The 12,175-nt window shown below is 40.5% G+C and overlaps 1 protein-coding gene across 1 annotated transcript in view; it reads right to left on the bottom strand.

Moving 5' to 3' along the window:
• Positions 1 to 12,175, bottom strand: part of IL16 (interleukin 16) — a 107,826-nt gene that overhangs the window by 63,356 nt on the left and 32,295 nt on the right. Inside the window, exons 5-8 of the mRNA XM_056572126.1 lie at positions 11,350 to 11,452; positions 5,813 to 5,955; positions 5,195 to 5,305; positions 3,518 to 3,632 (exon numbers count right to left, since the gene is read on the bottom strand). Of these exons, the coding sequence (XP_056428101.1) occupies positions 3,518 to 3,632; positions 5,195 to 5,305; positions 5,813 to 5,955; positions 11,350 to 11,452 (472 nt within the window). The remainder of the gene's footprint in view (positions 1 to 3,517; positions 3,633 to 5,194; positions 5,306 to 5,812; positions 5,956 to 11,349; positions 11,453 to 12,175) is intronic.

Genomic DNA, 12,175 nt, shown 5'->3' with positions numbered 1-12,175 from the left:
TCGCAGCCAGGGACCCGCCGGTAATGGCGGACATCCGCCATCCCACGGATATCCGCCAATAACCCCTCAGATGCCGTGATCAATACAGATCATGGCATCTGCAGCATCGCGGTCACTTAATTGGATGATCGGATCGCCTGCAGCGCTGCAGCGACGATCCGATCATCCAGCACGGCAGCCGGAGGTCCCCTCACCTGTCTCCGCTGCATTCCGGGAGTCTTCTGCTCTGATCTGCCTTCCCGCAGACCAGAGCAGAAGATGACCGATAACCCTGATCAGTGCTATGTCCTATACATAGCACTGAACAGGATTAGCAATCGAATGAAAATAAAAGTAAAAAAAGTTAAAAAAAATAAAGTAAAAAAAATGTGAAAACCCCCTCCCCCAATAAAAATGTAAATTGCCCCATTTTCCCTATTTCACCCCCAAAAAGTGTTAAAAAAATATTTTATATACATATTTGGTATCGCCGCATGTGTAAATATCTGAACTATTAAAATAAAATGTTAATGATACCGTACGGTGAACGGCGTGAACGTAAAAAAAAAAGTCCAAAATAGCTGCTTTTTTATAACATTTTATTCCCAAAAAAACTTATAAAAAATGTATTAAAAGTTTTATATAAGCAAATATGGTATCAATAAAAAGTACAGATCACGGTGCATGCAAAAAATGAGCTCCATATCGCCGCTTATACGGAAAAATGAAAAAGTTCTAGGTCTTCAAAATAGGGGAATCTTAAACGTACTAATTTGGTTAAAAAGTTTGTGTTTTTTTTAAGCGCAGCAGTAATAGAAAAGTATGTTATCACAAATATTATTTTAATTGTATTGACTCAAAGAATAAAGAACACATGTAATTTTTACCATAAATTGTACGGCGTGAAAACGAAACCTTCCAAAATCAGCAAAATTGCGGTTTTCTTTTTAATTTCTCCACACAAATAGTATTTTTTTGGTTGCACCCTATATTTTATGGTAAAGTGAGTGATGGCATTACAACGGACAACTGGTCGCGCAAAAAAAAAGCCCTCAAACTAGTCTTTGGATGAAAATATAAAAGAGTTATGATTTTTTGAAGGCTAGGTGGAAAAAATGAAAATGTAAAAATAAAATTTTCTGCGTCCTTAAGGCCAAAATGGGCTTCGTCCTTAAGGGGTTAAACAAAAACCCCGACCCTCACAAATAGGGGTAGTTAAGGGTTAAATTAACTATCCTATATTTTAAATGGACATATAAGTAACATGTGACCAAGTATTATCAAAATATTTCCAGCTGTTTGGAAGTTATGCAATAACATATATTTCCCATAGACTTGTATGGGACTTTAAACAAAAACCCCGACCCTGGCAAATGGGGGTTAGTAAGGGTTAAATTACCTATCCTATGTTTGTTGTTGACCTATAAGTAACATGTGTGCCAAGTTTCATGTTAATATCTTTAGCCGTTTGGACATGATGGTGGAACATACACACACACACACATTGACTTTTATATATATAGATAGATATATATATATATGCAAAGTAACTCATCACACCACCTTCTCAGGTAGCGTGCCCTAAGATCTGCTCTGGCTCCAGTTACGAAGCCTCAGAAACTGAGGAGAATTCTGGCTTGGCATAAATCCCTATCAGTTTCTGAGGCTTCGTAACTGGTGCCAGAGCTGATCTTAGGGCACGCTACCTGAGAAGGTGGTGTGATGAGTTACTTTGCATATTCTTTACCCAGAAAGCCCGCGGAGTGCTAATGGCCTTTTTGACTCTCCATTCTACACCGGAAGCGGTGCTCCTCCCTGAGGAGAATACTTACCCCTTTTATATTTATATATATATATATATATATATATATATATATATATATATATATATATATATATATACATATATATATATATATATAGAAGTTGTAGGAAAACAGCACATCCAAAAAAAAATTATATTAAATGTATTATGGTGCTCGCAGGTCCAGACCCAGGTCAGGGATCCATTTTAAATAAAAAGAGAATATCCACAGCACACATCCAATGGGTGAAAAATCAAAGGTGGTTTATTACATCAAGCAGAGTTCTGGACACTGTGTTTGATGGAATAAACCACCTTTGATTTTTCACCCATTGGATGTGTGCTGTGGATATTCTCTTTTTATATATATATATATATATATATATATATATATATATATATATAAATATACACACATCTCAACATATTTGTATGTTCCAGCGTAACTTCCAAACGGCTGGAGATATTTAGATTAAGCTTAATAAACATCTTTTTTATATGTCAAATAAAAATAAAGTAAAGTTTAGGGATGTCCCGATACCAACAATCTTCATATCTGCAGCTCAAGAGTAACGCTATCAGGAAATGTACCAGAAGTAACATACAAGTCTATGGGACTTCCGTTACACCTCCTGGTTGCTCAGGAGTTTTAAACATCCTGTTAATTGAGACCAACTGTAATTAGATCAACGTCATGGTAAAATATGATTTAATGGCAGGCAGTTAGTGAGGGGGTAGGGGTCAGAGTGAGAGGGGTTAGAGGGAGAGGGGGAGAGAAGATTTATTGCAGGTTAAGAGAAGACATCAGTGTGGGGGTAAGGAAAGGGCATGACAGCACTGCTGCAGCAAAGAGTGCAAGAAGGATTAGCAGCATATCACTGCTGAGGCTTTAGGCAACTAGGAAAGCTGGGTGGCACACAGTATGCATGCTGACCACTTTTCCCAATCTTCTAAAGAGCTTCAATATAGCTGCTTTACCAGATAGTTATTCTTTTTAGGAGACTGAGAAAACGGGGTGGCAGGCAGTACACAGTGCAGGACTCACAGTCCTCCCCTAGATTCCCCAGTCTTCTGAAGAGATTATCTGTCTGGTGAAACAGACTTGAAGAGAAGTAGCAGATGCCACTTACAGTAGTTGCTGTATTTACTGAAATAGCATTGATTACATTTTTGGCTAGTTGAGTACTTGGTGTTGCCCGTTCTTCCTACCTAAACCTTGTGTAAGAGGAAAAGCAACAATGATGTAAAAATAACACATATTGGGGTTTATTTACTAAGGTTGGGGGTATTTACCAAGGTTTCCCTACATTTTGCACTTTTCCTTACGTTTTTCTTTTTTAATACATGTTCTGATTTGTAGGGTTTTCCTCAGCTCAAATCCACCACATTTTCTGTGGAAACCTTAGTAAATATGTTGGGATTTTTCAAAACTGTCGGGGACACGCCTCTTTTGCCGGGACCACGCCCACTTTTTCCAGTGACAACGCCCACTTTTCAGTTTTTTCTTGTAAAATGGAGGGTTTTGTTTTTTTTTTGTCACATATTGTGTCGCATGGAACGTGGAAATAATTTGGGCACAAAACCCGAGAAAATAAGAGTCAGGATCACGTTAGTAAAGAAACCCCATTGTTTTTAGGTAGGAAGACCGGGAAATAAATCATTTTTGTAAAGCATGTTAGAAACTAGTAAAAAACAAATTCTTTTTTTTTTTTTGCACACTTTGGAAACAGTCACCTTCTTGAAGCCTTCCATCAGCTGCAGCAGCTCCATCCGGAAATATTGTCTTCACGTAAATACCCACAGGTCCATAAATGCTATCTTTCCCTCCAACAATGCTGAAACCCAATCCCTGGACAATAACAATAGATGCGACTTAATGTAACGTTTTAGTCTTTTGAATATGCTTTGTAGTGCAATCTGTACTATCCTTTTCCAAGAAAATTTGACTACATTTTTTAATACATTGATAGATATGTTGTAAACACTGTCTACATAACAGACAACAATACACGGACAACAGTATACAACTGTTCTTTTATGTTATCTTATAAAGTGTTACTATAGTTCTGAACAGAGTTGGAGTGAACAGTTAAATATAAATGAGCTACTTTGTATAAATTGGTTTGTATAATACTCTTATATAGTACTACAAAAACCTTGTCATTATACATCTTGTTCGACATTGGTTTAAAGGGGTTTGCCACTTTGAACAACCCTCTTCTCGTTCATTCACAATGACCTGAATATTAATGTGGCCGTCACGCCCCCTCCCATAGAAATGAATAGAGGGGCGTGGCGTGACGTCACTAGGGGACATGGCCGTGACGTAACGTCCCCGTCTCGGAGGCAGCGCCTGGCACAGAATGCCGGGGGCTGCACTGAGATCACAGGGGTCCCCAGCAGTGGGACCCATGCGATCATACATCTTATTCCCTATCCTTTGGATAGGGGATAAGATGTATAGAGCCGGAATACCCCTTTATGCATTACACAATGCCCAGTCAAATCAATGGCTTGTCTGTGTAATGAAGGATGGGACAGGTCCTTCAGGGAGAGACAGTCTTTGTAACTGCTCTCCACTCTGGCCAAGAGATGAAGATAGCCATCAGGAGAACCCCTTCCTATTAACCAATTATACTCTGGAACTAATTATACTCTAAGGGTACGTTCACACGTACAGGATCTGCTGCATATTTTTGTTGCAAATGTTATGCAGCTGATTTTGCTACCCAATGAAGTTAATAGGCAGCAAAATTAGATGCACAAAATATGCAGTAAAAATATGAAGCAGATCCTGTACGTGTGAACGTGCCCTAATAGTGCATATGCACATGAGTTTTCTGGCCTGCACAAATAAGAGGAACATGGTAGTAGTTATAGAGCTATTTTTCTCCAGTCTGAGATATGTTATACTAACTACTGATAGAAAATGCAGCAAGTGTAACACCCTGCACTACCAAGGGTATACATACAATAGAGATAGACCATGTGGCTGCTATATGGCCCTTGGAAAGAGAACACCCAGCGCTGGCTACTCCCCTTTTACAATTGGGTGATGCAGGGCTCCAATGTCCACAGGAACTACTAGAAACAAAGCAGTGGGGAATTAGCCTAATAGTTGTGGCTTGGCAGTGGGAAGCCTTTGTGGCAAAACAAAGTATCTTTATGGTCCCCATTTTGATCATTGCTTTGGGTCCCCTTTCTACTACATATGCCACTTCAATGCCATCTAGCTTGTGTATAACTGTCATTTGTAATATTTATGGCTTCTACATCTATTTAGCCTGTCAGTTACACTACATTGTATTTATTATATTGATAGCATTTTTAGGCGTTTCTCATTCACAAGTAAAAATAGCTGGTGTAAAATGGCCTGTATGTTTTATTGAATAATAACAAGAATGGTCTCACCTTGCCTTGGCCCTTCATTAAGATAATATTGGAGATGACAGAAGCATGTGATGAGCTTCTCATGTTCATTAGTTGTGCTGAACTCAGGGACCTTGATGAACGGGTGACACCCTGTAAATATGGAAGATGTAATACGACATTATTGATGTGATTTGTACTAGGTCATCATGTTAATAGGATGTACAGGGAAAATAGATCTAAATGTCTACAGGTCTGATGCATAGTGCAAATGTGAAAAATCAACTAACAGTGAAACTGCCATAGATGGTGATTATAGGCCTTCAAATATACCATGACATTTTCTAATAGCACTTAACCTCTATGTAAAGTATAAAAAAGTGTTTGAGAAGTCATGTACGGCAAACTGTATAACTTGTCCTGTACGCAAGAAAATATTGGTAAACATGTATTTGGCCAATAGCTTTATCCTCTCCCAAAATGTATGCTTAGTTTAGCCTAAAGAGCATATTTATTTCAGTGGGAAAGGGAAGACAAAATGGTGTGTCTCCTGGTAGAAGAAACATTTTAATTTTGGCTGCGCCCTAGATGAACAGACCATGGTTGTATATTATTATGGCTTTCACTGCTTGACATGATATGGCGTCACTACATTATTACCTGGACGACCCCTGTAGTAGAGTCGAATTGCTGAGACAAAGACTTTCTGTTGCTGCACAGGATTGCGGATTGCCTCTCTCTATATAGTGATGGCTTCTTAGTTGCAGAAGGGTCAATTTCACCAATCCAATAAGGATTCACACCTAATAGAGATATAAGAAAAATATTCATCAACGTGAGGTCAAAGCAATAAGGCTAAAGACTGTTTAGTGATTGAGGTTTTTCTGAATACAAATTAAGCATGTCATCTTCAAGAAATCCCCAGTCTTACCCCACTGTAGATTTTTTTTAAGGGGGTTGTGCAGCATCGGTCTCCTCCATGTGATCTGATATACTGAATAGAGTAGCAGTGCTGTATGCCAGGCAAGACAGTTGCTAATACAACCATCCAGCGCTTAGCAGGTATCCTGTCCTGTCTGTTAGAACGCACAATATGTCAGGTGTCAAACAGTTGCCTTTGTGTCCACTCCACAGTCAATATCAGATCGGGGGAAAGAGAGGCACTGCACAACCTCTTTAAGGAATACCACGCTGAATTTCCTTACTGTTGTGGACACCAAGACGGCAAGTTTTGTAGTCAACAAATGATGGTAGAATGTACTGCTTATTCATCACAGTACCACTAGAAACAGAATTTATCAGAAATATAGCTTGAGTCCCTATTTGCAGTGTGTAACATGAGTTAGGCTCTGTTTACACCACAATAATGTTTAATATATGTAAAATATATTAATGTTAAATAAATGTACCCTGAATGTCCATTTTAGTAAAGGAACCCATCTAGTAGTGCACTGGATCTTCTTTAACTCTCCGAACCTCAATTCATTAATCATAGATTCCATTAGGTGTTGAAATTGCTCGGCAGGAATATTGATCCACACAGAGAGGACAGCTTTTCACTGTTTCCGAAAATTAGATGGAGGTAGTGACATGCCCGGAACAGCCTGTTTTACCTTGTTCTAGAGATGCTCTATAAGAATAAGATCTGGGGATTGTGAATGCCAGGGAACAACGAAAAGTTATGTTTCTCAAACCAATCCCTGACTATACGATACTTGTGATATGGTACATTGTTCTGCTGAAAGTGTCCTTCCTTCTTTTATTTTAGATAAGCCACTGTCCAAATGTCTATCCTTTAGCATGGAAGAACAGAAATCTTGCTTTATTTCAGCAGTCAATCTTTTTCTACTGCTCAATGATACAAGTTTTCTTCTCTTATGCCAGACACCTGTTAGAGCACCTACAATTGACATCACTGTCCATTACCTGTTCAACAAAATGATTTTCTTCTTTCGTGGACAAGTTGTTTACATCAGAAGGATACCCTATAGTTGGATGTTTTCCTTTATCACTATCCTCAGCTATTCTAGCACTAATAATCACACTCAGATTCACTCAGATTGCTCAATTTTCCCCATTGCCATATGCTTAATTTCTTTATAGAGAAGGTGAAAGGTAAGGTGTCTAATAAATTGGCCATGCATTGCATACTGTATGTTAAAATAACAATAGGTTTCTATTCTGCAGACGTAGGCTAAAGGTATATCATTTTGTTATGTAACAAGCAGGTTTGCCAGAGGTAGTCATTTCATATGTGCTACCTGTGCAATGGCACAAAGGTCACAAAAGTTATGGGGGCTCACAGCTACAATAAACGTAGCCAGCAGCTTCATACTGCCCTATGGATTGCATCTGTGTTAGGAACATTCGTTTAGGAATTAGCAGGGAGATGCAGTGACCGAGGCCCGAGTAATGTCATGGAAAGCCAGGCGGTGAGCTAATTGGGATAAGTGTTCTGTGTATTGCTGTGTTGTAGGGAAGGACTTGTTCCTTTAGCTTTGGGAGAGACAGTGTGAAGGCACTCTTAGGGTCTTTTCAGACTGCGGAATTTCCGCTTGCAGAATTCCGTCTCAAATTAAAGCCCATAGACTTCTATGGGATTCTGCACTCCCATTCACACTTCTGAAATTCTGCTTGCGGGCTTTACTTTGAGATGGAATTCCACAAGCGGAAATTCTGCCGTGGGGATAGAGCCTTAAAGGACTGTGAGGAAAATGGCAGCTCCTGTGACTTGTATAGCAGCCGGCAGGGCCATGACAAGGAATTTTGATGCTCTTGTCAGATAAATCAAATAAAACACACCGACATAATACCACTGCCATTCGGGCCCACCAGTAGCTTCACTAGGGTCTATAAAGATATAAGTTTTGTTACTGCCCCCCCTAACAAAAACCTATATATATATATATATATATATATATATATATATATAGATAGATAGATAGATAGATATAGCTATAAGATGATTTTATATGTATAATTCACCTTGCAGTGGCAGTCAGGAAGGTGATGAGATGCAGGCTAACCGACTCCTGAGAGTTTTGACCATATCTGCAAAGCCAGTAAGTGGTGACTGGTGATAATAAGAGGTGCAAGCTATGGAACTAAAGTCCCGCCATTCAGCAACAGTGGTCATTTATTTTCTATTAAACTTCCCTGTACCTGGAACCATAGGCGGCTGCATTCCCTGCCTATCCCTTGGCCTGTCCCTGGCCACCTAATTGTGTCCTAGTTCTGTAAGAGAATAAACAGGACATGTATAGTGTAACTAGCCAAAGAGGAGTGCCTGGTAGGAAAGTGGGGTTAGAAAAAAAATCCCCTTCTGCTCGACGGATGAACTAGGATGCCTAAAGTCACAATTTCTTCTATGAAAAGTGAAATGGTCTGTTGATATTGGCCTGAAGAAGTAGTTTGAGTAGTTGGAGTAAACTGTCAAAGATGGTTGAGAGTAATTCGCAAGTAGTTAATGAGGAGACACAAGGAGGCGCAGGGAATAGCAACATGGAGGGACTGGTGCAACTCCACAAGTAATCGCTAGGTGGGGCAGGCTGAGGGTAGTGGTGAAATTTCAGAGGACTCAGTAACACTTACTCTGTAAGTCAACATTTACTTTGGGCACTAAATTTAGTTTAGTAGCGTTCTATTTGTTTCTACCCCAAAGCATTATTGTGCCAGTCTTTGTGTCTGCAACCATCAGGATTCTGCATAAGGCTAGGTTTCCACAAAGGTTTATTTTTCCTGCCTTTTTTGGGGAAAACTGCCACTGCAGTTTTTGAGCCAAGGCCAGAAGTGTATTCAAAAGGAATAGGACATATAAAGGAAGGATTTATACTGCTCCTTCCTACTGGATACACTTTGGCTCTAAAGCTGCAGTGGCAGTTTTCAAAAAAAAAAAAAAAAAAACACCAAAAGAAAAACCTGTATGGAAACCTAGCCTAATAGAGTGGTTAAAGAACAAATATTACATATCTGCCCTCTGAGCCCATCAATACTTTTATGTAAAGCTGTTAGTGAACACTAGATGTCACTCCATTTCATATCTTGGTTTAAACTATATTAGTTTATTCTGAAATAGTACTTTTTATGTTTTCATGTATTATTTTTCTTCTGTTTAATATAGGGGTTTGCTATAGGAGCTGTAAACTTAGTATAGTTCATGATATAGTGTCTGTACCTGTTTTACATGGTGATCTCACAATTCTTTTGTGATTTTTGCCCCAATTCTAGTTTTGCAACAGCTGGAGGCAGCCAGGTCAGAGAACTCTGGTCTATTGCATGGAAAGGATCACAGGTGTGTTTCAATAAGTGGGGTGGCTGATGTGTGGGAGGGAAAAAAGTGACCTCACCCTTAAAAACAAGGAATCATGAGACTTGTAGTTTAAGGGAAGGAACTCCAACAGAAAATAGCCAGTTCACAAAAAGATAGCCTTATGGTAATCTCACAACATAGCAATTTAGCCTGAAGACAAGCACAGATCCATCCTTAGCATGTCCATTACTGTTTGGCAGGTACAGACTAAAATCTTCTTATGGTGAATAACCCCTTTAATTGGGCACTGCCATTTTAAAACACTTTCAGCCTATGTGATTCTGCTATCCATCCCGGTTTTGCTCGCAGCAGGCAGATCCCCCACCGGCAATCTCACTTTGGGTTGCGGAGGCAGGTGCCCAAATCCCACCCCCCTTGTTGCATATTCATTTCTTGTTTCTCCACGTCCTAATAACGTGGAGTTATCCGCCCCTCTGAGTGCGGCGATCTGGCTTCAGAGCATGTGCTCTGTTTTGTTTTACACAGCTCTATCCTGATAACGTGAGAGTTATGTTCCCCAGAATCGCTCTGCGCCACGAAACTGCGCATGTGCTCTGAAGCCAGATCGCAGCGCTCATAGGGGCGGACAACTCCATGTCATTAGGACATGGAGAAACAAGGAATTAATATGGAATAAGGGCGGGTGGGATGCGGGTGCCTGCCTCCGGAACCCAAAGTGAGATTGCCGGTGGGGGACCCGCCCGCTGCGCGCAAAACACTTTAGAGGACGCAAACTCGCCCTAAACAAAACTTTACTAAGTAAGTAAGCATGTTACAGACTCCTGTTCACCCACACTATAACCCAATGTACTGGGTTTTCCTTTAAACAGCCAAGGTAGTGTAGCTGCAAGCTCTGCTAGTCTCCCTGTGGAAGATGATCCTCTCTGTTCCTCAAAGGTCCCTCTGCATTTTGAAATCCAGTGCAGGCCCAGAAGCTGTGCTATCCTTGGCTATGAAGTTGCTTCTGCACAGTGTGACATTTAAATGTGCAGAGGGAGCAGAGTGGTGACGTTGGAGTGGCCTGGGCTGTCAATCATGGTCGAGTAGTCATGAATACAGTCCAGAGCAGCAGCGACTACCTGAAGATGCACCACGCCCAGGGGACTACTTGGGGGTGTCAATAACATAGGACGCGGGACATTTTCAAAGTGATTTTTCGGCATTATGGAGGATGCAATCCAGGACATCGGGACATGGTAAGAACACTGATTTTGCCCTATATAACATGTCACAAACAGTCTTATAGGGTTAAATATGCTGACAGTTTCCCTTTATTTATCCTGCATTAAAAACAGAGCTGATTTCTTTAAAAAACTGCCCACATTGTCTGAAGGTTGTAATACCACACATAACCTGCAGACAGGAGTGGGGACCCCCGTGATCTCAGTACAGCCCCCCGGCACTCTGTGCCGTACGCTGCCTTTGATACGGGGACAGGGACGTGACATTACGACCACGCCCCCTAGTGACATCACGTCACGCCTCCATTCATGTCTATGCCCCCTCCCATAGACATGAATGGAGGGGACATGGCGTGACGTCACTAGGGGACGTGGTTGTCTCGGAGTCAGTGTCCGGCACAGAATGGCGGGTGCTGCACAGAGATCGCGGGGTCCCCAGTGGCGGGACCCTTGCGATCATACATCTTATCCCCTATCCTTTGGATACGGGATAAGATGTATAAACCTGGAATACCCCTTTAAGTTACATAAGAGCTGTAGCTGAATCCTACGTAAATGACAATACTGGTATTTGTTTCTTTTTTGTATTTTAATTCATGTTACTGCCACCCCATATGGTTTCTGTCCGCACAGTAATGAAGTTTATAAGCTGAATTACACCAACCGATCAATATCCCCTTCATGTATAAATAAAAACCAGAACATACTTGTGGAATTACTCCGAGTCCTGACGCAAGGAACCTTCATTTGTAGCATGCAGTGATTTTCCAGTTTCGTTTGACTTTCTATGAAAGCATTCAAAGCTGTTTCCTGAAAGACAAAAGATTGATGGTAAGCAGCAGAATTATAATTTGTTGCTTTCAATAAGGGGTTAAGATGTCTGATCTGTTAGCTGTGGTTAATCTGTCTACATCAATTTTGTAGACAAAGGTCTTGCAAATCCAGGCTGAGGTTTCAGGGGAGCCACGTGCCAAATGTGGTAAAGTACTGGCAAGCCGTCCTCTGGTTATAGAAAACATTTGCTGTGTATACGTTCAGCTCAACAATCCTGATCCATGATTTCACTGTAGAAAAAGTATTCATGACACATGTGCTGAAGTAAATACATTGCTAAATAAAAGCAACCACAGCAGAAAGGTAGAATAAAGTCTGTTCCATCAGACACCATATTACTTAGTATCCTGCCCTACAATGTCTCCCTAAAACAATGCTTATTATATGTGGGCGCCATTCTGCTACACAAAGCTTCGGTGTCACAGCGGCTTTACATGCAGCTTCTGTGCATTTAAAGTAATGTTTACTACATCTGTCCACCTCATCACTTTGTAATGCTTCTTGCACACTATTTGGTGATAGGAGAGTTATTGGAAGACATCTAGGATAGAAATACTTAAAAAACATGGATTGATATATTATAAATGCTTAAATTGGTGCTGTCACTTTATAAAGCTTTTAACATTTTGTACAGATGTGTCAAAAGCTTTGATTAGTCGGGGTCTGAGTGTTTAGACCCCGACCAATCGCTAGAATAAG

Source organism: Hyla sarda, chromosome 4 (assembly GCF_029499605.1).
Source record: "Hyla sarda isolate aHylSar1 chromosome 4, aHylSar1.hap1, whole genome shotgun sequence".
Classification (NCBI taxonomy): Eukaryota; Metazoa; Chordata; class Amphibia; order Anura; family Hylidae; genus Hyla; species Hyla sarda.
Note: the sequence above shows the minus strand (reverse complement) of the source record. Positions and strands in the feature narration are given on the sequence as shown.